The sequence below is a fragment of the Pseudomyrmex gracilis genome, unplaced genomic scaffold (genome assembly GCF_002006095.1).
Source record: "Pseudomyrmex gracilis isolate BER0280 unplaced genomic scaffold, ASM200609v1 scaffold_314, whole genome shotgun sequence".
Taxonomy (NCBI): Eukaryota; Metazoa; Arthropoda; class Insecta; order Hymenoptera; family Formicidae; genus Pseudomyrmex; species Pseudomyrmex gracilis.
Window position 1 is genome coordinate 1 of NW_018020898.1, and position 25,496 is coordinate 25,496.

At 35.6% G+C, this 25,496-nt stretch overlaps 5 protein-coding genes across 13 annotated transcripts in view; 3 read left to right on the plus strand and 2 right to left on the minus strand.

Moving 5' to 3' along the window:
• The first annotated feature begins 2,143 nt into the window (after positions 1–2,143).
• Positions 2,144–3,281, plus strand: LOC109860010 (adenylate kinase isoenzyme 6). Its single transcript, XM_020438840.1, has 3 exons — positions 2,144–2,286; positions 2,384–2,535; positions 2,779–3,281. The coding sequence occupies exons 1-3, from the start codon at positions 2,244–2,246 to the stop codon at positions 3,118–3,120; spliced, it is 537 nt and encodes a 178-aa protein (XP_020294429.1). The 5' UTR covers positions 2,144–2,243; the 3' UTR covers positions 3,121–3,281.
• Positions 3,282–3,346: 65 nt separating this feature from the next.
• Positions 3,347–6,971, minus strand: LOC109860009 (iron-sulfur cluster co-chaperone protein HscB, mitochondrial). Of its 8 annotated transcripts, none has more exons than XM_020438834.1 (4): positions 6,833–6,971; positions 3,984–4,356; positions 3,633–3,889; positions 3,347–3,553 (listed from the first exon to the last, which is right to left on the minus strand). In XM_020438834.1, the coding sequence occupies exons 2-4, from the start codon at positions 4,332–4,334 to the stop codon at positions 3,424–3,426; spliced, it is 738 nt and encodes a 245-aa protein (XP_020294423.1). In that variant the 5' UTR covers positions 4,335–4,356; positions 6,833–6,971; the 3' UTR covers positions 3,347–3,423. The 8 variants fall into 8 exon arrangements, with proteins under 8 accessions (XP_020294423.1, XP_020294422.1, XP_020294420.1 ...); XM_020438833.1 differs by having other exon boundaries at positions 6,754–6,971; XM_020438831.1 differs by having other exon boundaries at positions 6,748–6,971.
• Positions 6,972–7,182: 211 nt separating this feature from the next.
• LOC109860008 (protein Hook homolog 3) lies at positions 7,183–10,127 on the plus strand. Its single transcript, XM_020438830.1, has one exon. It carries the CDS (start codon positions 7,204–7,206, stop codon positions 9,280–9,282), a length of 2,079 nt encoding a protein of 692 aa, XP_020294419.1. The 5' UTR covers positions 7,183–7,203; the 3' UTR covers positions 9,283–10,127.
• Positions 10,128–11,816: 1,689 nt separating this feature from the next.
• LOC109860006 (dehydrodolichyl diphosphate synthase complex subunit DHDDS) lies at positions 11,817–14,515 on the minus strand. Of its 2 annotated transcripts, XM_020438826.1 has the most exons (6): positions 14,290–14,515; positions 13,265–14,132; positions 13,023–13,184; positions 12,797–12,945; positions 12,469–12,653; positions 11,817–12,366 (listed from the first exon to the last, which is right to left on the minus strand). In XM_020438826.1, exons 2-6 carry the CDS (start codon positions 13,423–13,425, stop codon positions 12,127–12,129), a joined length of 897 nt encoding a protein of 298 aa, XP_020294415.1. In that variant the 5' UTR covers positions 13,426–14,132; positions 14,290–14,515; the 3' UTR covers positions 11,817–12,126. The 2 variants fall into 2 exon arrangements, with proteins under 2 accessions (XP_020294415.1, XP_020294416.1); XM_020438827.1 differs by lacking the exon at positions 14,290–14,515 and having other exon boundaries at positions 13,265–14,256.
• An 865-nt stretch (positions 14,516–15,380) lies between these two features.
• The window catches only part of LOC109860004 (PH-interacting protein), a 15,570-nt gene continuing 5,454 nt past the window's right edge, over positions 15,381–25,496 (plus strand). The window contains exons 1-18 of the mRNA XM_020438825.1: positions 15,381–15,570; positions 15,704–15,762; positions 15,860–15,889; positions 16,163–16,222; positions 16,788–16,938; positions 17,984–18,082; positions 18,862–19,199; positions 19,306–19,460; positions 19,622–19,939; positions 20,956–21,373; positions 21,464–21,689; positions 22,109–22,448; positions 22,581–22,776; positions 22,914–23,165; positions 23,247–23,468; positions 24,046–24,424; positions 24,563–24,962; positions 25,100–25,321. Of these exons, the coding sequence (XP_020294414.1) occupies positions 15,528–15,570; positions 15,704–15,762; positions 15,860–15,889; positions 16,163–16,222; positions 16,788–16,938; positions 17,984–18,082; positions 18,862–19,199; positions 19,306–19,460; positions 19,622–19,939; positions 20,956–21,373; positions 21,464–21,689; positions 22,109–22,448; positions 22,581–22,776; positions 22,914–23,165; positions 23,247–23,468; positions 24,046–24,424; positions 24,563–24,962; positions 25,100–25,321 (3,908 nt within the window). The 5' untranslated portion in view covers positions 15,381–15,527. The remainder of the gene's footprint in view (positions 15,571–15,703; positions 15,763–15,859; positions 15,890–16,162; positions 16,223–16,787; positions 16,939–17,983; positions 18,083–18,861; positions 19,200–19,305; positions 19,461–19,621; positions 19,940–20,955; positions 21,374–21,463; positions 21,690–22,108; positions 22,449–22,580; positions 22,777–22,913; positions 23,166–23,246; positions 23,469–24,045; positions 24,425–24,562; positions 24,963–25,099; positions 25,322–25,496) is intronic.

Here is a 25,496-nt window from a genome sequence, read left to right on the forward strand (position 1 = left end):
ATATATATTGATCGGTATTTTCTACATCTACTTTCATATTTCTATATCAATTTCTCTTAAAGAACCGATATAGAATTTTTTTGGAGATTTATGTTCTTTCATATTTCTATATCAATTTCTCTTAAAGTACTGATATAGAATCTTTTTTTTGAGCCTTATAATCTTTATATCTTTTTTCTACATCCACTTTTATATTTCTATATCAATTTCTCTTAAAGAACCGATATAGAATCTTTTTTTGGAGGCTTCTTCTCTACATTTTTATTCTTTTCTATTTTATCTTCGCAAAAATATATATTGAAATATATATATTGAAATATATATTTTTTCTATCTATTATAAAATATTAATATTTCTATCTCTTCTAAGTATACATGATGGGTTTTATCGGGTGGATATAATTCTTCTTTCAATCATAAAATCTAAAACAAAACTCGAACGTGAAACTAAAATATATCTAAAATAATACTTTTTAATTTTAAAACAATTGCCCCTCGCGTAAAATATATTTGATAGGTTTTATAACTTTTCAAATTAAATAGGTAGGTAGGTAGTTATCTGTGTAGATAGGGATTTATTATCTACAAGCGCTTGTAGAAAATAAATTAGGCCGGATAGATAAGAAATATGTTAGATCGGAGGTAGGTAGGTAGGANAAATAAAAATGTACAATTAGGATCAAGGTTGTTACGCAGCCNTAATCTTAATTAATGAGGCTAATAACGTTTAAGATATGTCAAATGTTTAAGATAGGTAGGTAGGATTATATGTACTATGTATATTGTATAATATTGTGTTATATTGTTATATGTAATACATGCAAACTTTTGTATTCTATTATGATGTATAAAAAATTGTAAAATGAAACTTGAAAATTGAAAACACATTGTTAAAGAATTGTAATAAAACAGAGTAACAGATATCCTTTTTGGAATTGCAACTTTTCAGACGTATATATTTGTGTACCGGCGAAACACCTTTGTGTAATATACATGTTTTTTTGTGTAATTTGCATTTATACGTATATATGTAGTTTTTGATAAAATAAAATAAAATTTATAAAGCAAAAAGCAGCAAATGATGATGTAAAAGGAAATGATACATTCCACGAATTCTGATGCTGCTCGCTAAAATAATATTATTTTTTTCACTATCACATTTTTTCGTGTATATCACATTTATGTTGTGTGGGAAGTTGCAATGTGGTTTTTTATCTTTTTCTGTTCTCCTTTCGTATCTTCTCATCACGAGACCGATTATTTCAAATTTCAAAAGAAATCAAATCCACGCTCGCGAATATACTCACACGCCTGAAGAAGGTGACCATTATTCATTTTTTAATGTTTCGATTTTTACATATATTTAATTGTATACACAATAATATATAGATATAATAGAATAAAATAATAATATAATATAATTATATTTATTTAGTGGCTACATATGAATATTAATATTAAATATATATTTTTTTAAACGACACTTTTACAATATACGTTCCTTCCATATACCGGAGACATTATAGATTCATCTATTAAACACATATATACATATATACACATGTTATTTGTCAACGTGAAATATTAAGTAAATGGCTAATACTTTTACGTTTTGAGAAGAAAATAGGAAGAAAGAGCAGGTACATTATCGACACGACGTAGTTGTGGACAACCGATTGCTACTAGTTAGTTCGCACGGCGCTCGTTAACGCTACGAGCAACCGCCCCGCTTGCCCCCGTTCCCCGTGCCTATGCCGCGATTCATTTCATTGACGCGTTGTGTACTGCAGTGAATAATGGAACGCAGTTTTAATCTCAATCCATAGTTTTACACTTGAAGCCCGTATTAAGCCCCTTGCACAATGGACGGAATAGCGATAGCGATAGAAATAACAAAAGTTTTAAAGAGTTTATATTTATAAATAACTGTAGGAACAGCGAAATCTAACGTACAAAAATACACATGTATCCAATGCAGATCAGAAAATCAGAATAAGCAATAGCAATAAAATTTCCGACGAGTTGGAATTCTGTGTTAAAAACTGTGTTATTTCTATCGCCATCGCTATTCCGTCCATTGTGCAAGGGGCTTAAAACTGTGTTATTTCTATCGCCATCGCTATTCCTTCCATTGTGCAAGGGGCTTTATACTGTAAATTCTTGGAGTATATAGTTGCGGATTGACCAATGGTCAAGATTTAAGTAAATTGACTTGTACTTGATTGTTTTTGCATTTATTACAAAATGTTGAACACGCGTAAAAGCGCGCCTAATATTTTAATAACAGGTATATACACGTTCGTGCGATACACAGCTGTTTTATAGGACATGATATGTATCATAAATTGTAAATATTTATGTGCAATAAAATTGTCACCTCGCAGGTACTCCTGGTGTAGGCAAGAGTCTCATGTCGCGCATGTTGTCTGAAAAAACTGGTCTAGAATGGCTTGACGTTAGTAAGCTAGCTATAGAAAATAGATGTTTGGATGAATACGATGAAGTGTATCAATGTAGCGTGCTAGATGAAGACAAGGTAAGTAAGTTTTTATCATCATTGCAATTTTAATCTCTAATGCTATATCTCAGTTTTAAATAAAATATACACAAAGACTTAGTTGTTTTTTTTTTTAGAGATTATAAGTCTGTTATAGCTCTATGCAAAAAACTCAACTTTGAAAAATAAAGCACTAAGAAAAGAAAAAGACAATAGCTTGAAATATTAAAAAAATATGCACATATACTATTATACGAATCTACAGGTACATAATTGTTTTAGCTACTGGACGGAATGGAAAATATGATGAGCAAAGGAGGGAAAATAGTGGATTATCATAGCGCAGACTTCTTTCCCGAAAGATGGTTTGATATTGTATTTGTACTTAGAACAGATAATACTATTTTGTATGATCGTCTCAAGGAAAGAGGTTACTGTGGAAAGAAATTAGAGGACAATATAGATTGTGAAATTTTTCAAACTATTCTTGAGGAAGCAAGAGAATCTTACAGAAAGGAAATAGTGCACGAGCTAAAGAGCAATACTTTAGATCAGTTGTCAGATAATGTACATAAAATATGTCAGTGGCTGGAACAATGGAAGATGGATAATCAGCAAACATGAGAAAACACACATCAGCTGGCAGCTTCTTCGGGCTCTTATTCCAAAAGTGACAGTTTTATAACACGCCAAGAGATGTTTTACAATGAAATGCTCAATTTGCTACAAAAGAAGGCTCGAAATATTTCCATTTATTTAAAAAATTATCATTGCAACGATAACAGTTATGTAAACAAAAATATGTTTAAATTACAAGATTCATTGCATGAAATCTATATATATATATATATACAAACATGTAAAAACATATTTTCGATATCTTACTTAATAATGTACAGTAAAAGTAATTTCTAACAATTTTTACATTCATTCTACTATACCTAAATCATGCTTCAGTTTCTTTAGTCGAGTATCTATACTGTCATAATATTTCATTTTTATTAAGATTTTTGTTGCTGTTTCAATATCATCCTTGCCGAATGCCTCTGCCACTTGTCTAAAAAAAAACAAAAAAAAACTTCAATATTATTAGGCACTAAGAAATTTAATTAAATTAATTAAAAAATAGAAATTACTTTGATAAAGTGTCGAGAATTTCTTTGGATTCTTTGACCAGCTCCAACACTTTGTCTCTGTTTTTAATTGCATTTTCTATCTCTTCGTTACGTTCCATAATCTCCATGAGAAATTCTGGGTTCAAACTTGTGGTTTCTTCCGATATTGATACACCTTTTAATTTTAACATATATAATCCTCTTTTCAGTGGATGTGTCAATGTGGTATAAGCTTTATTTATCATAGATGACAAATTCTCTGAGATTTGCTTCTCTTTCTATTTGACAGTTAAGATCAATCCTTCATTTATGCGCGGAACAAGAAAATTTCAATGATCGTAATTTAAAGAACTCACTGTTAAATTAAAATACCTCAGATTTATTTCCAAATCTATCAGGATGCAGCATATTTTGTAAATTCCTATATTTCTCGTGAATTTCTTTATTCGTTACATTGTAATCCTTCTTGATTCCTATGATGTCGAAATAATTCAAGTTCCGTGGTAGTTCCTGTAACACTTTGCATTTCGAACAGAAAAGCTCGGACTTGTACATGTAGTCACAATTCCAACATTTTGGTGGATTGTCGCTGCAAAATCGTAAAGCTCCTAAAGAGTTTGGAGGGTGAACCGTGGATCTCGACGAAGCGTGGTGCGAATAGAATTTAAAATGCCGCTTGACCGGATTCGATGTGATTGTTTTAACGATTCTTACTAAAAACATTTTCTCACAATCCTGTTACAACCTATAAAACAAAGTTTGAATTTAATAAAGTAACAGAGGTGATCCTCAGGTTCAGTTCTATTAAAAAATTCTTGAAAGGAGGCGTTTCTGAACTAAATGCAGGAAGTTTTGCACAATGTGAATATAATCTTCTATCAAGAACAAACGTTTCAACTATTTATTTATAGTCATCCTCCAGTGTTCTACATAATTTGAACAATAACAAAACAACCCAGATAGCCAACTGAGTGCAAGTTGTTGGCAACTTGCCACAAATATTGCTCATATGTTTTCAGCAATGTAACGAAAGGGTGTATCCTCTTTTCGGTATGTTCTTGCCAGCAACAGTTTACAAGATATAATAACAGCAAGTTCCCAACAACTCATCGGCAATAAACTTCTATTATTTTTCTCAACTTATGAATAACAATTATTGCTCATATATTGCTCACATGTCATAAACATTGGCTACAACAATTGATTGATAATAAAACTCAGCACATTGATACCGAATTGACAAAAACATTTTCGTTGCGTTAAATAAAAACAACACAACAGCAATTAAGGCGAGCAACTTAATCTATACAATGATTTGCTTTATATTGAGTTTTCACATTTGGCTATCTGGGAAGCAAACTTCTTAATTTGAACATAATTTGAACAATAATAAAACGAGCAAACTTCTTAATTTGATTTGTTTTATTATTGTTCAAATTATGTAGAACACTGAGGATGACTATAAATAAATAGTTGAAACTATAAGAAAAGCAAAAACCAAAGAGCCGCAGATCCAAGGTGGAAGTGGAAATAAATTGTAACAGCAGTCAGTGTAAGTTAAGTGGACGTTTCGATCCTTTTATTGTGGATCATTCTCAACACTGTTTAAATTGAAAAAACAAATTTATCATCTAAATTGAAAAAACAAATTTATCATCTAAATTTGTTTTTTCAATTTAAACAGTGTTGAGAATGATCCACAATAAAAGGATCGAAACGTCCACTTAACTTACACTGACTGCTGTTACAATTTATTTCCACTTCCACCTTGGATCTGCAGCTCTTTGGTTTTTGCTTATAGTTTGTCTCCGTCGAGCCTTAAACTTTATTATTGAATAGTTGAAACGTTTGTTCTTAATAGAAGATTATATTCACATTGTGCAAAACTTCCTGCATTTAGTTCAGAAACGCCTCCTTTCACAATCAACAAGTTTGAATTTATACAAATGAAAATTATATTGTAAAAAGTTTTTAAGACCTCGTGAAAAGATTGATCAAAATAGAAAAGGGCCAATACGAGGCGAAACACAGGATGTTGGTGTGAATCAGCAAAATTTATTCAAGTGCCAAACGTTTCGATCACAAGTTTTGATCTTCATCAGTGGCAACAAAATGAAAATTAAAAAATTAAAAATTAGGCAGCACATCAACACATTTTGTACCGTGAGTAACGAACAAGAGTTTAATTCTGCCTAATTTTTAATTTTCATTTTGTTGCCACTGATGAAGATCAAAACTTGTGATCGAAACGTTTGGCACTTGAATAAATTTTGCTTGATTCACACCAACATCCTGTGTTTTGCCTCGTATATTGGCCCTAATCTATTTTGATCGAATTATATTGTATTGTTTATACTTGCTCGAAGAGTCAGACAAATCTTCTGTCTTTAACTCTTTCTAACTAAAAAAAAAAAAAAAAGAATAAGAGCAAAAGCGCAGAAAAGTACGGAATGACAATTACAACACGCGATTCGATCTCGTCTTTTATCTCGTGCTGTTTTTATCGAATGCGGTAGATGTAAACAGTACAGTTATTGGCCTCCCAACAGTAATTGGCCATGTAGTAAAGAAGTAATAAATATAAATAAATACTATCATTATATTCTAAATATTATAAACATTTTAATATTAATTAAGTTTTTTTGCTCCGAATAAAAGTAATATTATAGTATTTAAGAAGCTCGAAAACTTATTGTTACACGACAAACATTAACCAACTTGGCCAATCACTGTTTTTAAGGTTATGAAAACCATGTGACAGTCATTGGCCTCTTATTTTGAGTTATAGATACAAATTGTAAGTAGGTTTGTTAGTTTTTAATGTGTTATAAAGAAAATATTTATTACTATATCTTCATAAGTCAAAACAAAAAATTTATTATAATAACTGTTATGTAAACAGATACTAACAGAACTCATATGGCCAATAACTGTCTACTTTGACTGTAGGAAATATTTTATCAAATTTTGAACAATGTTTCAAATTTTCTAATAAATTTATTATTTTTATTTGCAATTGTTATAGTTTGTTCGAGCTAGTAATACCTAAGATTTACTTTAAGTTATTAAATTTAATTTTATAATTCACTCTATATAGTGCAGTTTTCCTTAAGTGGCCAATCACTGTATCTCTTACCCCTACATTTATATATTAAGTTGAAACTTGGTCCGTTCGGATTGTCAGGTAATTTCTTTATCGCTTGATTTGTGTGATAATATACCGCAATGTGATTATCGCGTGTTTACGTAGCCGTGTTGTTTCGAGTACTTGGATTTCATGACTTCCGCTTCGACAAGCGAGTTTTTAGAACTCGCGTCGACTAGCGATGACAGTAGCCGCATTTTTTTTTTAGGTTAGGTTAGATTTTCTCAAGACGAACATATGATCCGTGGCGATCCGTGACTATATTTAAACACCGCGATATTGCGTCCAAGATTCGGAGCAAAGGTACGATTGAGAGAATATGAATTCAACTAGAAGCAACGGCTACCACGAGGACAATATATTTGACGGCAGAGTGTGATAAAAAAAAAAAAAAAAAAAAAAAAAAAAACCTTACGAGTACTTTGGCTTTTTGGTCCGGAACAAAAAATGGCAAATCGTCATCAACAATTGAGCAATTTGATCAAATGGCTGGGTACTTTTGATCTTCAAGCACCGCACGGTTCCGTGGAAGACATAAGCGATGGGGTTGCCATTTCCGAGACATTGACTCAAATCGCACCTGAGTGGTTCACGGCTGCTTGGAAGGCTAAGATCAAGACCGACGTGGGCGCCAATTGGCGTCTTCGAGTGAGCAACATGAAGAAGATTGTTGAGGCTGTGATGGAGTATTACATGGAATGTTTGAACGAGCAATTGTCGGGTTACTTAAAGCCGGACGCGAGCAAGATCGGCGAGCATTGCGATCACGAAGAGGTGCGTCGCTTGTTGCAGCTGATAGTTGGCTGCGCTGTCAAATGCGATCAGAAGCAACAATATATCAACAGAATAATGTTGATGGAAGAAAGTGTGCAACAGGCGCTTAAGCAGATAATAGAGGAATTGGACGGTCCGGAGATGCAGAGCTTAAAAAACTTCACACCTGACGGTGGTCAGCAGAGACTTCACGACGAGCTTCAAAAGATAATAGAAATGAAGGACCAACTGGCCCAGAGATGTTACGAACTCGATCAACAACTTTCTTTGTTGCAGGAGGAAAAGGCTGCGCTGATTGCAGAAAACAAGAAACTGCAGGAACGACTGGATGAGTTTGAGAATCCAGAAGAATCTAGCTCTATTTTGAAATATTCCGGACTACGGAGACAGGTGGAAGCGCTCAAAGAGGAACTGTTTAAGACAGAGACATCGAGAGATGATTATAGATTGAAGGCGGAATTGTTGGAAAAGGAAATCTTGGAACTGCACTCGAGGTTGGAAGATCTACAGAAAGAGGCCGAACAGGCTAATCGTTTGAAGGACGAAGTAGACGCTTTGAAGGAAGATGCGTACAAGGTAGCGGAGTATAAGATCCAAGTGGAATCGTTAAAGAAGAAATTGGAAAACATGAGCGACCTAAAAAGACAGTTGAAAATAATGGAGGATAACAAAGTCGAGTACTTTCAATATAAAATTGATTACGAGGAGGAGGTAAAACGCACGGCTATGTTGCGGAGTCATCTGGAAGCGTGCAAACAGCAACTCACGGAAGTTCATCGAAGAAAGGAAGAGGAAAGCAACAAATGCGACCGGTTGGAGTTTGAGAACAAGAAAATGGAAGCAAAATTGAGCGCTCTGCAGAGAGAGAGAGATCGGTTGATCATTGAGAGAGATTCTCTGAAGGAAACAATTGAGGAATTGAAGTGCACGCAGGCAGCCGAGAATATGGCAAAACCCAGCAGCGGAGTAACCGGGACCGAGATAATCCCCCTCGAAATCAAGGAGAAACTTCATTGCTTGAAACTGGAGAACGAGATGCTGAAGAAGAAATTGAAAATAACGGGCAACGAGGATGTGCCGAGCGTGCAGGCGTTGCTTGAGGATTCGCAAGAACGCGTGAACACGTTGCGCGGACAAAATCGCAAGGCAAATCAGAAGATAATAGAGTTGGAAGCGCAACTTGAGGAAGTCATGGGTTCTCGATTCGGTGACGACAGCAAGAACGACAACGTGGGTTTGAATCAAAAAGTATTGCAGTTGCAGGACGAGTTGCGAAAGGCGCAGACTGAAAGAGAACGACTGACGTTGCAGCTCGAAGAACGCGAGAACGCTTTGCAGACTCAAAAACAGAAAGTATACACTCTTCAGGAGAAACTGTCGCGAAAGGAGGACGAAAACGCCGCGCTCGAAGAACGTTACAGGAAATACATCGACAAGGCTAAAAGTGTAATAAAAAGTCTGGATCCTAAACAGAACAATTCGTCACCGAGCGAGATAATCATGTTGCGCAACCAACTGCTGGAGCAACGTAAGATGATGGAGGACATGGAGCGCACCATGAAGGAAGCTAAGTTGCTGCGAGAAATGGAAGAAAAATTGATGGTAAGCGCTTTTTATAGACTAGGTCAGAATTGTCATAGAGAAGTGATGGATCAACGGCTCGCCGCGCTCAGTTCGGGACAAGGTCAATCTTTTCTCGCCAGACAGAGACAACCCTCGGCAAGGCGTCATCCACCTTACAATTCTAAATGAGGACACGCGCGAAAACAAACTCGATTCATAGTCCAAAGATTGCAGAGAAATGGTAAAATAAAAATAAAGCAAAATCGTCGTCGGTAAAAATAAATATGATGTTCTCATATTTTTTATCAATATTAAAAAAAAAAAAAAAACATCCCAAGTATTTTTTTTATTATAGTATAAATATTTCAATTCCAAACTACGCATCATGTTTATCTTTCTGTTTTATCATCATTTTGATACGTTTGCTTTATTTGTTTCATCAATTAAACTTGTTCGCTGCAAAAATGAGATATCTCTGTTTTACACTCGTAGATTTTTACGGAATCTTGTACGGATATCTTAACAAAATCTTGACATCTTTGTATAAAATTCATAAAACCAGCACAAGGCGGACTTATTCTGTACCTTTATAATACGCATTCATTATGAATCTTTGTACATAGACCAAAAAAAATTGCGTTCAGCATTGCAAATCGGAAACGACGGTGTAAAACCAATAAATAAAAAAACTTTTTATCGCGATCAATTGCATTAAGTAGATACACAAATTTACGAGATACGAGCACTCCGATTTCGATTTGCGATACAAAACACATTAAATATATATATATATATATTTATATATATATATATAAATATATAAAATATATAAATATATATATATTACAAGATAATTTCGTTAACACAATATGTTATATGAACTATATTTATTGCGACAATAAGAACGAAATTATCGATATAAGTTACAGAATAACGGGACTGGTAACACGCAAGTCCATTAATTAATTGTAATCACTTTTTATACATTAATGTGTTCGTATATCCTTTTCTCTTTTTTTTTTTTTTTTTTTTTTTTNTTTTTTTTTTTTTTTTTTTTTTTTGTACAATTGTTACGGAGATATCTAATTTTATAAATTGTCTCATACTGAGAACCGAACGTTTAAAAAAATGTTCTAGCTATTAGAGATCGGAACACATTTATAAATACGCGCGTTCCTATAAATCTTCAATAAAAATTGTATATACAAAATTACTACGCAGTAACCGCACAAACGTTTCTAATAGCTGAGAAATGAACTAAAACTTTGCGTGCATATAGATCTGTGAATTGTATCTATATCACAAAATAAACTTACTTATTTATCTTATCTCAATCGGGCTTAAAAGATAAAAAAAAAAAAAAAAGTACAATTTGTAAATATTATAAATTATAAATAATACAAATTTAATAAGTATTTGACTGTGCAATTTTGTTAGATATTAATTTTTTTTTTTTTTTTTATCGAATGTAACGCGCTCGCGGGCGTTAAATATTCCGTAATTTAGTAAATTTTATTTTAAACAAAACCACTTCACTTCACAACAAGACAATGAAAACCATTGTTTGAAATCTATTATGTATAGTTTTACAATATCGCTGCTTGTTTTAATAGAATGATTAATATTATTAGATGTATGTTGATAAACATTATTTGTCTTGTACAATAAAAAATATATATAGTGAAATAAATAAACAAATATATATATAGTGAAATAAGGTATTGTAAATAATGTACATGTAGCTATGAACATTTTTTGGATTTAGAAAGGAACTATATGTACATTATAATATAATGCAAAAAAACTCTTATATTCATGTTTATATATCTTTATATATCTTTAAAGTCGTTAATATTCCATCGAGTGACAGAAAGAGAGATTTTCCTTCAAACATGACAAATAGAACTCACAAGTGAAAAAACTATTGGAATGTACCTTACAAAAATGTGAATACACTATGACTGCGCTATGATATATACAACTTATGGAAGCAATTATTAAAATATATACAAACAAATGTTATATTTGTACGTTTCAGAAAACAAATATCCTATTGTAATAGAAAAATAATAATAATACTTATAATATTTGTTAAAAAAAAAAAAAACATGGTTAGCTCCTCTTATTTTAATTCATTGGATATTCATTAGGTACTTTTTGCGAAGATGGATCAACAATTATGATACAGTTTCCAGATATTTTAAGCTTTTTCAATTATTTAAAATTTATTTATAAGAATAGATTTGTATTTTTTTAATTTCACGTTAGCGTACGAAAAAAATTCTTCAAAGAAAAAAAAACTCTTAACAATTATTCTAGTTATTTGAATGTTTCAAGTTTGCTTTCGATTTTCACACACATTTTTATTTATTTCCGTATTATTTTTTTTTACTATATATTTGTTTTCTAAGACATAATAGTTGGAAGTAGTAGTTTCCCTGAGTTCACAATGCTATAAACAAGTTTAAATAGAACAAACATTTCGCACAAATTGCAACATTGATTTTCACAATTATTTTGTCCATTTGCCTGACTAGTTTTTTTTATATAACATACAAAAATGTTTTTCGGATTTGAACCGCGTTGGTGTCATTTTTATACCGACGTTTCGTGAACACTGATCAGGTTGCTCTTTAAACCCTGACGAAGAATGACACTAACGCGGTTCAAACCCGAAAAACATCTTTGTATGTTAATACAACACACCGCGAAAGCATCAAATATTAGTTTTTATATATATTTGTGAACTTAAAAACTGTATACAGAGTAACAGTTGTTTTGCATAACATAACTTCTAGTTGCTGCAGCTACCTTGGATTATGATGTTAGGAGCAAATATCGAAGAGCAATAGGAATTTATTATTTTCATATGAGATAGAAACTATACGTATTATCTTTTAAAAGTTGATTTAAGATAAAATACATTTTTAGGATATTTTATCAATATTTTATCATTTCATCAACCTTGCTATATAAGATATAAGCACTGAATGTAAGCTCATCAATGTTTTTTTTTCCTTTTTTTGTTTTTTTTTACGATTGCACTGCCGGTAAATACATGTTTTCAATCATAATTTCGCGTTCACGATGCAACTTATTAACATACGTAGATACTCTATTATTATGCGTGGTTGGTTTTTTTGAATTTCGCATCTTGACATCTCTCTGCAAATCAGGATAATATTTCTGATAATATAATATTGCGCTAAAAAAATGCCAAATGCTGAACTCAGGCCACAATACGTCGGTAAAGTACACACAAGTATCGGAGATCTAAAAACATATAAGATTTTGATTATACAAATACAAATCCGTTTTAAACGAGATTTAAAAAAAAAAACAAACATGCAGAACATAAAAACTAATTTTTCGTACTTGCCACATGAGGAAGTCACTAAGTCGCACTTCTCCCGAAGTACGGATTAATAAATCTGGATTTGGAGAATTGTAAGTATATAAACAATCGGAAATCAAATTTTCGCTAATGTCTTCTGGCAAGATATCAGCATGTTTTACTCCTTTTGTTATATCCTTAATAGCATGAGTTATTTCATCTCTTGCTACAGATATATCACAACAATTAGTATTTAAAAAAAAATGTTCACATCATTTGAATAAAAAAATAGTTTCTATTAATATTTAAAACAAAATATATCAGTAAAACACAAAGCGTTATAAACTTATTATTTGTGATCATACTTACATGTATAAGCAAAAGCAACATTTAAAAATGATTTGTTATTATTTTTAGTAACAATCATAGCCTCGGCCATCAATTTACGCAAATCTTTTGGAAGTAAAGATAAATTGCCAATCACACGGACACAAACTCCTTTTTCTTTTAATTTGTCCCTAGAAAAACATTTGTATTTATAAGATTTAAAATTTATGCGCTATGTAACATTTTTTATTTAAAGTCTCGTACATACTTTTCTTCTAAAAGACGTTCAAACTTTTGCTTGGCAAGTTCCATGAGTCCATCAACTTCTTCTTTGCTGCGCTTAAAGTTCTCTATGCTAAAAGCATAGACAGTAACTTCCACAACACCAAGATCCATGCACCAATTTAATGTTTCAGATAATTTATCAAATCTATAGAAAGAGAATGTAGAAACACAAATCAGTTGAAGTGAACTAGCATAGCTTTAAAATATCTTTTCAAATTTACATACCCTCTTGCGTGTCCTTCTACTTTTGCCACATTTTTTTTATTTGCATAACGTCTGTTGCCATCCATTATAAACGCTACGTGCCTGGGCACGTGGCCGGTTCTTAGAATTTTTAAGATCAAGGATTGAAACCAGTTCAGAGTGCGTTCTCTTATCCATGACATTGTATTTGAAAAATATACAGTTTGCTACAAAACCGAATCCTGCCAATTTTTCTTCCTGCTATATAGACTTGCTCGCTGTTTCAAGCAAGCAACACTAGTTAGCTAGTTAGCTATTTACCGGCAAATATGTGCAACTACGGTAGTTCTCAAAGCAACGATGACGAATGATAGCTGTATAATCAGCTGTTATCACACTCATCACTTCGGTTATCGGTCTAACCTTGGTGCTGGTCAATTATCACATGACACAATGCGTCGCTTTCACAAGCGACTTCATGACTTTTTTATCTATTTCACGTGTAGTTTTAGCAAACGACGAAATAGGATTTGGATTAATTGTTGAACAAGGTGTCCTCACGAAGCTCTCGACGAAGATTCAACCGCGTTTAACGTCAAACGTGTTTTAGCGAGAGACTATCTAAATCTCTTATCTATCAACCCTTCAAAGCCGGATCAACTTTCGACGGACATTTCTATCTTCGCCGGTCATCAAGATCCTCCGTCAACGATCGCCGACAACAACCGGCGTCATGCTCGACGATGTTTCGTGAGATATTTGTGATGCGTCATGCGTTCGCGTCGCGACTCACCATCCGTACGAACATGTGATCTCTCATCGGTTGTTGCCAATCGCCGACGACGACGCAGCCACGACCGCCGCCATGTTGACCGCTTTGTTTCCTACGTAATCCGCGACGAATGTTTCTCTACAAAGCAAATAAAGCACATTACAAACGCGTGTTTATAGAAATAGAACAAGTTGCGCCGAGTCAAGTTCCTTTGCGAACACGCGAATGTTATCGCAAAATACGTATTTGCGACGAGTTGGGCGAAATAACGCAACTTCGTCGCATAAATACGCACCGGGTCTACGCGCGCAGCAGCTTCCGCGTATCGGTTTCTATCGATTTCGATGTGATTGCGCCAATAAGAGCAACGATGCAATTTTGTTTACTTGTTTATTTATTTTTTTTTTTTTTTCATTCAATGTCGCAAGCGGTTGCGATGAGAGATGTCTTTTTTTATGAGACGTCGTGAGAAAACTCGACGCTTAAAATTTCTTTGCAATTCGGACATCGGTTGCCGGGGCGCACGCGATCGCACAAACAAGGTGTCCCGTGTTCCCCCGCACCTGTTTCGCGCTATCTTCTTTGTTCTATGCCGCAATTTTGTGCGGCAGTTTTGTACGGCAATTATCAATCCGACAACCCGCGACGATCGCACGTATCGAAACTGTTGAGCGGCGCGAACAACAAAAGCGACAACAGCTTCCGGTTTCGCGAAGTTTTAATACATAACTTTTCGATCGCAAATTCGTCGATCGAAAACACGCGACGCAAATTTTTTGCCGCAAATTCGACCTTTCGCGCAAATCCGTCATTTATTTTCGCGAGAAGAATATTCGAATATTTCTGAAACACACGCACGCACACAAATTATTATTATTATTATTGTTATTGTTATGTTCTCGAGATCGCACGCCTTGTTAAATAAACCCCGATAAAAAAAATTGCGCCCTACCGTTTGAGTCTTCCGGAAATTCAACGCTCGGGTCGAGAGACGCGGTTTCAAACGTGCCGCGTGTTCAATGATGGATTCATCGATTCGCCGATAGGTTCTCGAAAATGACGTAATCAGTGACCGATTACGCCATCTTTTCGCGCGCGGCTTATCGACGACGCGCGCGAGAGATGATTATTTTACGCCGCAACTCGGACGGCGGATTTAAATGTAATTTCGCGAAAGAAAAATCTCTCGTCGCGTCGCGCGTGTGAATTTTCTACCGCGAGAAATCGGTGGTAAAAAAAAAAAAAAAAAAAAAAAAGACAGTCGCGGAACATTTTCAAAAAAGGTGCGGGTTCCGGGTGGCGCTTGTTACGCGCCTGGGTTCGTGAGACGGCGCGGCGCGTCGTCATTGGGGAACTATTTTTCGCAGCGAGTAGGCAGCCGCGATGCCATCGGCCATGCGCGCATCGGTCGTCGCACAAGCAGACCCGAGAGGATAGAGAGAAAATGAACGCTCTGGAGTCGCGCTGCGAGCGATAAAACCCGATGATTCTGTCGTCGTTGTGAGTGAATAGAAATCGATTGGATCGGTCGAAATGGAAGCCAGCGTGTACAGGAACGAGTCCGGAATCACACCAGGTAACGTATAGACGTCCGTATCGTCGTAGAATCGTAGCGCGAGTGCGTGTTACATCGTTGCGTGCCCGTGTGTGTATGTGTTCGCTCCTTTATATCTCTCCTCAAGAGCACCCCCGTGCTTCTCTCGTTGCAGAACTGTACTTCCTGATCGCGAAATTTTTGGCGGGTGGTCCGTGCAAGAAGGCCGCCGCGGTAAGTGTTAGATAGATCCGGGAAAAATCCGCGATCGCTGGATCGCGTAAGAAACCACGCGAACGCACGCGAATCTAAATACGCGGCTTTGTTTCAGGTGCTGAGGCAAGAATTGGAGCACACTGAGGTAAAGCGATCGACTGAGCTGACACTGTATACAGCGTGAGTGGCGGACCACATGGTTCGCACGTGGTTTCTGCTTGTCAAAACATTAGAATTCCAAGGTCGCTGACCTTGGTGATAGCCAAGTATCGGCGGTAGATCGCCGATCGCGCTTATCGAACCTTGTCGATCATTTGCCGATCGGATCTTAATCTCGTTTTTTTTTTTTCTCTCCCCGTTGGAATCAACCCTTGCTTTTATTTTAAATCCGCCCCCCCCCTCCGTTTGTTGTTCGCAGGTGTTACCTCGACGTCTCGACTGGGAAGGACGTGTGCACGGTCAAACGTTCGAGGAATTGGTAAGTTGTGACGATTTTATACACATGGCGGCATGGCGATCGGCATATCCGGCGGATATGCACGGCTCGGGGCTCGTTCCCGCTCGTTCGGGTGTCCTGCGGGGAAAACCATCGCGTCGCGTCCGTAAGGTGGTTCGATGAAACGCGCCGAGCGCATCGGGTACCCCCCCGTCGATTTCGAGGGGGGGTTGCTCTCTACCCCCTTTGTGTCCCACCGCGACCGCCCTCCTCCTCTTCCTCCGTGATTCCTCTCTCGCGGTCTCTCTCTCTCTCTCTCGCACAGTAGTCGTTCCCCACCGCCGCTCAAGCTCGGCCAATCGGTTCGCGTTTCCGGCCATTTCGCGCGAGCTGATCAATGAATATAGACGCCTGTGGCGTATTTATAGAAACGTGTCGTGCAACTCGCGCTGATTGGTTAGCGCGCCAGCGCCACCGAGCGCCGCTCACGGGAACTAGTCGTTCTAATTTTTCGCGCCAACTGATAAATTATCTATGTTGGTATATTTGTACGTCATTTTTACAGCGAATGTTTCGTATTGTTACAACAATGTAATATTTTTTTTAGGAGAAAAAATATCCTCACATTAAACCGGATCATTTGTTGCAAATATGTGCGAGAATTGGACCGGTGTTGGAGAAACAGGTGCCACCTTGTGTTCCTGGGGCAATATCGCTTCTGGGAGCAGGCAGGCAATCTCTGCTGCGTACTCACGAAGGTATAATAATAATAACAAACATTTTATTATTCTTAATATTTTTCAAATTAATAATGACGAAGAATAAGATTCTTCGGGGATCCAGAAGTCTTAAACTAATGAATGAATTAAAATCGGGTTAGTCGAGCCGTTTTGCAGGATGTTATGCAGAGAATGTGCTTGAATATATATATACAGGGTGTCCCAGAATTGCCGTACAATCTCTCGTAGGCAGGTAGAAGAAGTAAAACTGAGTTGAAAAGTCCTGAACCATTTTTTTCTATTATTTATAATAAAGGAGTAATTATTGAGTAAATCAGGCCAATCAGCGCAGATCTTTAGCCAGACGCACGTCAGTGAGCGCTCACACACACCAGGCGCGCGGCTCACTGACGTGCGTCTGGCTAAAGGTCTGCGCTGATTGGCCTGATTTACTCAATAATTACTCTTTTATTATAAATAATAGAAAAAAATGGTTCAGAACTTTTCGACTCAGTTTTACTTCTTCTACCTGCCTACGAGAGATTGTACGGCAATTCTGGGACACCCTGTATATATATATGCATACACATATATTGACGAAATATATTTTTTCGCAATATTTTAAAAATTAGTTAGGGGGGTATACAGGGTCCTTCATATACACGTGAATCCAGCATCCTATATGGAGGAAAAAAATTATTTCGTCAATATATGTGTATGCATATATATATATATTCAAGCGCATTCTCTGCATAACATCCTGCAAAACGGCTCGACTAACCCGATTTTAATTCATTCATTAGCTTAATATTTTTATTACAATTTTTTTTTTTTCTAATATGTAAAGGTATGTGCATATAGCTTCAATTTTTAATAAACAAAGGTGTTATATGGCTATTGAGGCAAACACAGACGTCGATGTGTGAATAGTTGAATCGATTTATTGAAACTTGGTGCAAAACGACTCGGTCGCTTTATTCCATTTGCTTCAATAGCCATAACACTTTTTTTTTTTTTTTAAGTTTTACGCATTGTTTTTGTAATAAGTTGTAAAATTCTGATTTATTTTTTTTTTTTTGTTTAGATATCTTGCGTTACGTACGCAGCGTCGTCTATTGTTCCGGAAGATTTGGTGGAAAACCTTTCCTGGAACGACCTGGTATTTTGTCAGTGCCTAATATAGGTAAGAAAAATTGATAATCAACAATCTTATATATCAGGTCTAAACCGGAAAGTTCTGTCCGTTTTTTGAAATAAAACAAAATACAAATTTTTCTTAATTTTTCAAAAATGGGGATATACAAATTGCCCTCACGCTGGCAAGAAATCATTAATAATAATGGCAATTATATTACTTAATCAAGTTTATTGACGGTAAGAAAAAGTTGTTTTTTTTTTTATTCAAAAAACGGACAGAACTTTCCGGTAGACCTAATATATATATATAAGCAAATCATCTTTACTCGCACATTTTGATACAATAATAAACATAAAGGATGTGTTTGGATGGCCAATAAGAGCTTAAACACAGGTAGTAATGTGTGAAATAAATTTTTCTTTTATGGAATTTTATTCCTTGTGAATTACGTTTCGATCCTAGCTTTGGATCATCTTCAGATAAAAAATCCTGTATGGAAAATACGTGACAGGATAAATAATGTTGTTAATTATTGTAAGTTTTTATTAGTTTTTATTTTCTCAAAACCAACCATGTCTTAATGTATTTATCCTGTCACGTATTTTCCATACAGGATTTTTTATCTGAAGATGATCCAAAGCTAGGATTGAAACGTAATTCACAAGGAATAAAATTCCATAAAAGAAAAATTTATTTCACACATTACTACCTGTGTTTAAGCTCTTATTGGCCATCCAAACACATCCTTTACAACAATAAACACTTTTATTTTTTTGTATAAAACAATTATATAATTTTGTTGCGCATGTGTTTTTGTCCGATAGTACGTGTACTTCAGGGACGTGAGAATTCCGGCCCTTTAAGCCGAAGAGAGGCGATTTCGCCAAAGTTTTATAACAAAATGCAAATGTATCGACATACATTAGGCCATTTATCGGCAGTATACTGCGTGTTGTTTGATCGTACCGGCCAGTATGTTATAACCGGAGCAGATGATCTGCTTGTCAAAGTTTGGAGCTCAGTTGATGGACGATTACTTGCTACTTTTCGAGGCGCGTCTGCGGAAATTATGGACATCGCGGTGAACTTCGATAACACTTTGTTGGCAGCGGGAAGTTTAGATCGAATATTGCGAGTCTGGTGTTTCCAGACGATGTCTCCTGTGAGTGACGCTAAAAGAATGTTGAATGGTTTTTTACACACACACATAGAAAACTAAATGTGACATAATGAAATATGTTTTTTCTTGAATTATAATTTTCATAAAGGTGGCAGTTTTGTCCGGACATTCAGGCATGATTACGTCCGTGAAATTTTGTCCAATAGCTTGTAATGGTATTTACTATTTGGTCTCTACCAGTACTGATGGATCCGTAGCGTTTTGGTCTCATACAAAGAAACTGAATGAAAGAGCAGTATTTCAGTAAGTTTGTTTTGATTGATGTTTACACACGCGACAATGTTCTTTTATACATTTCATAGTTGGGGAGAAGTTTAACATATATTATCGTATCTTTTAATATGTATAAACGTAATATAAATATTTTGATACACAACACCGATCGCAATATTGATCCGTTACAGGTCAAAACCTATTCAGTACAACGAGAAAATGAGACCAGGTCAAGCACAGATGATTTGCGCGTCTTTTAGTCCTGGTGGTGCGTTTATGGCAGCTGGATCTGCTGATCATCATGTTAGAGTTTACGCAATGTTGGGTGACGAAGGTCCGCGCAGAGTTCTCGAAGTCGAAGCGCATTCTGATACTGTCGATAGCATCCAATGGGCTCACGATGGTTTAAAATTCATTTCCGGTTCAAAAGACGGAACGGCGAATGTATGGCATTTCGAGCAACAGCAATGGCAACACAAACAATTGTTTATGACAACTAAACTTCCCGGGTATGTTAAATTTGTAATTTTTATTTGACAAAGTTTTCATGAATAGAAAAAAAAAAAACTTGCACATGTTATAAATACGTTGTATTTAAAAAAAATTTTATTATTTTATTTTTAAATTAGATGTGTGAGATGGACAATTCGAACGGTAGGCAGGGTGTTTTGCCAATAAATACCAAGCGTTTCGACTTTATTTTATATACCAAACGTTTCGACTTTATTTTCAAGTCTTCTTCAGTGGATTCTCTGAAATGGAAATACAGTCCGTCTCAGCACAATGATATAATGTTGAGTTGTTGTCGTGTACTGACAGTACCCTGCCCACTGACAGTACACGACAACAACTCAACAAACACATTATATCATTGCGCTGAGACGGACTGTATTTCCATTTCAAAGAATCCACTGAAGAAGACTTGAAAATAAAGTCGAAACGTTTGGTATATAAAATAAAGTCGAAACGCTTGGTATTTATTGGCAAAACACCCTGCCTACCGTTCGAATTGCCCATTCCACACATCTAATTAAAATTTTACGATACGAACTGGAGGTCATCCTTATCAGCCATTATTTTATTAATTAGTAAATGAAAAAGGTCACATCGAGCCAAAAAAAGATATTAATATAAAAATATAATGATTTAATGATCAGCATTTACATATATCATGCGTCATAAATGTCATCTCCAAGGTAATTACACCATGTTTAATATTAACGACCAAACCTCTACGTTGCTTTTAAACATTGACTTCGTTTATATCTTGACTTAATGTATATATTGCGTATTTTTTATATTTTTATATTATTGAAATGTTATTTGCGACTGAAGAAGACTCCAGTTAGAGTCGAAATATTTTGCGTATTTTTTATATATGTAAATGCTGATCATTAAATCATTATATTTTTATATTAATATCTTTTTTTGGCTCGATGTGACCTTTTTCATTTGCTAATTTGTTTTTTACATTACGAGCGTTTCTGTTTGATTTATTACATTTTTTATTATTTTATTTTTATAGAGAACCAGAAACGGATGACGACTCGAATAAGAAAGCGAAAGTAACTATGGTGTGTTGGGATGTGAGCGATGAATTTCTTATTACGGCAGTTAACGATTATTCGTTAAAAGTATGGGGAGCAAAATCGGGCGAACTGATGAAAATTTTACGCGGACACAAAGACGAAGTATTCGTATTAGAATCACATCCAATAGATCATCGTGTGATACTTAGTGCTGGTCACGATGGACAACTTATCATTTGGGATGTACTAATTACTGAACCAATAGCGTGTTTTCAAAACTTTGTCGAGGGTCAAGGAAACTGTGCTGTCTTTGATGCGAAATGGTCACCAGATGGTACGATGCTCGCTGCGACAGATTCTAATGGTCATCTTTTGATTTATGGATTTGGATCCGGAGTCGAGAGAATGAAAATTGTATGTGTGTCGTGTTGATATATTTTTTATTTTACACCTTTACATTCTGTCTCCTTTTACAAAATGTTCAACTTTCTGAATTATTTCCAGATACCTAAGGAATTATTTTTCCACACGGATTATCGGCCCTTAATCAGAGATGCGAACAATTTTGTTCTTGACGAGCAGACGCAAACAGCGCCGCATTTAATGCCGCCACCATTTTTAGTGGATGTGGACGGAAATCCTTATCCTCCAGCACTGCAGAGATTGGTTCCTGGGAGAGAAAATTGTAGAGGCGAACAATTGGTACCGAATATTGCAGTTGGCGCTGGTGGTAAGACGTTTGTTTTGTTACATGATATTATGTGATAAAAAAAAAAAATCTAATTCAAAACATTTATGCACATATTAACGATCAAAAAGAAATATTACACAGAACAGTTTTCCAAACGGAAAAAAATATTTTTGTTTCTATAATATAATCGTTGCTATCTTACTGTCTTATATTAACAAAATTGATGTGTGAAGAGTAGCTCCAAAAAATTTTTTAAAAACAAATGAGGATTTGAGATGGTGGCAGTTTGAAGCAAAACACAGGTGGAATAGTGTACTAAAATTCTTGTATTCATGTATCTTGTACCACTATTCCACCTGTGTTTTGCTTCAAACTGCCACCATCTCAAATCCTCATTTGTCTTATATTAGTTTTTTATTTGTAATAGATTTTAAAACATAAATGCATGTTACACACAGGAATGCAGGAAGTTATAGAAGGTCTTCCGGAGCAAGAGCCAAGATCCAATATTGATCAACTGATTGAAGAACTCGCTCAGAGGCGCAATATTGGTGCTGATGGAGAAGCCGTTGGCATTGGCGAAGATAGAGAGAATAACATTGCGGAACAACATTCGGTCCATAATCGTCAATTGGCGAGTCCTCGCGCGAGCAGAGCTGGTCTGAGAAGAGAAGGTAATGTCGAAGGCGTTCGGCAAAGTAGCGGCAATTGGCAAAGGGATAGTACAACGCCTTGGAACAAACCTCTTCTCGCGCGTGCCATGAATCCAGCTGTTAGAGAGACTCAGACTAAAACGATGTAAGTACGACGAGTTCAATCAATTCTCTTTGCTCACTGGATCAACATTAGTGATGACAAAAAAAAAATATATATATTTTTATCCTTTTCCTATTTGATTTTTTTAATTAAAATTTACACTTTTTTTTGAAGTCACGATATAGCCAGTATGGAATTAGAGTGCTGGCGACGGGAAATGAAACGACGGCCGCAGCCTACATCGAGCACTGCCGCGAATCAAAATAACATGGCAAATAAACTCGGAACTCGCAAATGCAAAAGAACCACCAGACATCATTACAGAACTAGAGCAGCGCGCGGTGAAGAACAGGAGGAAGAAGATTATGAGGTACCTCACAGAAGCCATGTTTAATATCGATAAGTATTAACTCGTGAATAATTTTTACTTGTTGTCGTAATGAAAGTTGGGAAGCTTTTCAATGTTCTACAATAAATTAAGCGTTGTAATATCTTGCATTTTTACAGAATGATAACGGTGTCACGTCGGCGACTTCTGTCAGTAACAGCAATGACTCCACTGCTCAGGAAGAAGATTTGTGTTCCTATAGCAGCAGCAGCAGCAGTACAGAATCGAGTACCGAATATTCCGATTGGATCGCAGATCACGGGTTAAGTTTGGAACCTCCTAAACGTAGTAAACGTAAACCAGTTAAAAAACGGTCTCTCACACCACCGAATGACGCAGATCGAAGACGCAGTAGACGTCCTAAGAAACAAGTATGTTTTTAACATTTAATTTTAATCAGCAATTTAGTTTTATTGAAGCTTTCACCTTTTTTTTTTTTTTTTGTTCAATAGGAAATAGCGATAGCTAATGGTATTCATGAAGTTCCTGAAGTTTACCGACCGTCAGAGTGGCTTACCGAAGTTATACCGAGGAAAGCACCTTATTATCCGCAGATGGGCGATGAAATCGTTTATTTCAGACAAGGCCATAAATTTTATTTAGATGCAATTAGGAATAAAAAAGTTTACGAGCTTAGTCCGCGATGTGAACCATGGACCAAGATGACTATTAGAGTATGTATTTATTTGACATTCTAGTGGTTGAAAACCACCAGAGCTTTCATTATATAAAAAACATATAATATATTTATTTATAGAAGAGGAGTATAGAAACGCTTCAAAAAAAATTATCATAAGAACAGGAAAATTATCATGGCCCTTTGAAGCAAAAAACACTGATGATAATGTGTGTGTGATAGCAGCATTACTTTATTCAAGCACGTAATATATAAAACGTTTTCGGCCTTAGATTAGGCCTTTATCAATATATATACATATATAATAATGTTGTTCTTGAATTAAAAACTTAATCGAGTCACATGATTACAATTTGGAAATATAAAAGTAAAAGTAAATTTTTTTCATTATTATATATATATTGATAAAGGCCTAATCTAAGGCCGAAAACGTTTTATATATTACGTGCTTGAATAAAGTAATGCTGCTATCACACACACATTATCATCAGTGTTTTTTGCTTCAAAGGGCCATGATAATTTTCCTGTTCTTATGATATTTATTTATGCTTGATATTCTTGAAGAATTTGTATACACACGCGTGTATGTAACTTGAAACATGTTTATTTTCCAGGCGCAAGAGTATGTAAAAGTAGTAGGTATTAAATACGAGATAAAGCCGCCTCGTTTGTGTTGTTTAAAATTAGCATTGATGGACGAAGATGGCCGGCTTACCGGACAGAATTTTACCATCAAATATCACGATATGGCTGATGTGTTGGATTTCTTAGTGTTACGTCAGACTTTTGAAATGGCCTTAGCCCGAAGTTGGTCCGAAGGAGAAAAGTTTCGTTGTATGATCGACGATGGTTGGTGGATGGGACAGATTGTCGGAATGGAACCGTTGGATGAGGAATTTCCTGATTCGTTCTTTATGTGCTTTCGCGTCAGATGGGACAACGGAGAATACGAACGAATGAGTCCTTGGGATCTCGAACCCATTGATGAAAATAGTAAGTTGTTTCGTTTTGTGTGTGTGATCTATTTTGATATCTCAATGAGAAATTAGTTTGGTTTGTATTTCTTAATTATATTGGGTCATCAATTGAAACCTGATACATATATGCGCCATTACCAATTTACTTGTTCAGGACTTCCTGTTGAAGTCGGTGGCGCAGTTCCCGTTTTACCTGAGGAAAGACAAGCAATATTGTATCAACCTCATCCGGAAGAGTGGCCTATGGGTGACAGAGAAGAGACTTGTCGTCGAATAATACGCGGTCTGGATCAGATAATGAGTCTTGCAATTGCAGAACCGTTTGTGGCGCCGGTGGATCTCAGTCTTTATCCATCTTATGCCTTAATTGTGCAGTATCCGATTGATTTGTCGACTATAAAAGCTCGTTTTGAAAATCGTTTCTATAGAAGAATCACGTCCGCACAATTTGACGTCAGATACTTAGCAGCCAATGCCGAACAATTCAACGAGCCGCACAGTCATATAGTGAAAAAAGCGCGAATAGTCACCGATTTGTGTTTGCGTATAATAAAGTACGACCATTATTTTTATTGACTAATTTGTTTTTCGTTAGCAGAGAGTTAGATTTATATAACATCTTTATATTATTCATCAATTAAATATCTCACATAACAAATATAAAGCTGAGTTTTTTTTTTTGTCAACATAGGGAACCTACCGACATAGATGTTTCGGCGGTATATCATCAATTGAACGATACGTACCATTCTTCAGACTCTGACTTGGATATAGAAAATAAACCGTCAACGAGTAAACAAAAACCAGCATCAAGTAGAAAGTTACGCTCACAAGATTTGGCACAAGACTGGAAAATGGCGTGTCGTCATTTGTTGGAAACTCTGTGGCAGTGCGAAGATTCAATTCCTTTCAGGTAGGCTGCGAGGAAAAATTCTTGGTAATTATGCAGTTATACGGACTATTTTCCGATCTCAACAATTTTGACATATGTTATCAAGGTCACCTCTCTGAATAATAATATGAAGGTTTTATCCGTCGCTCATTGTTTATAAAAAAGTTATGAACAAAAAAAGTTTGATGATTGAACT

What these genes read in the sequence shown, in the direction of transcription:
- LOC109860008 (XM_020438830.1), top strand. Translation starts at nt 7,204, where the DNA reads ATGGCAAATCGTCATCAACAATTGAGCAATTTGATCAAATGGCTGGGT.
- LOC109860006 (XM_020438826.1), bottom strand. Translation starts at nt 13,425, where the DNA reads ATGTCATGGATAAGAGAACGCACTCTGAACTGGTTTCAATCCTTGATC. An exon ending in TGTTGCTTTTGCTTATACAT is followed by an intron (nt 12,654 to 12,796) that starts GTAAGTATGATC and finishes ATATATCTGTAG; the next exon opens with CAAGAGATGAAATAACTCAT. An exon ending in GTGACTTCCTCATGTGGCAA is followed by an intron (nt 12,367 to 12,468) that starts GTACGAAAAATT and finishes ATATGTTTTTAG; the next exon opens with ATCTCCGATACTTGTGTGTA.
- LOC109860009 (XM_020438834.1), bottom strand. Translation starts at nt 4,334, where the DNA reads ATGTTTTTAGTAAGAATCGTTAAAACAATCACATCGAATCCGGTCAAG. An exon ending in GATTTGGAAATAAATCTGAG is followed by an intron (nt 3,890 to 3,983) that starts GTATTTTAATTT and finishes ACTGTCAAATAG; the next exon opens with AAAGAGAAGCAAATCTCAGA. An exon ending in ATTCTCGACACTTTATCAAA is followed by an intron (nt 3,554 to 3,632) that starts GTAATTTCTATT and finishes GTTTTTTTTTAG; the next exon opens with ACAAGTGGCAGAGGCATTCG.
- LOC109860010 (XM_020438840.1), top strand. Translation starts at nt 2,244, where the DNA reads ATGTTGAACACGCGTAAAAGCGCGCCTAATATTTTAATAACAG. An exon ending in GCCTAATATTTTAATAACAG is followed by an intron (nt 2,287 to 2,383) that starts GTATATACACGT and finishes GTCACCTCGCAG; the next exon opens with GTACTCCTGGTGTAGGCAAG. An exon ending in GCGTGCTAGATGAAGACAAG is followed by an intron (nt 2,536 to 2,778) that starts GTAAGTAAGTTT and finishes TAATTGTTTTAG; the next exon opens with CTACTGGACGGAATGGAAAA.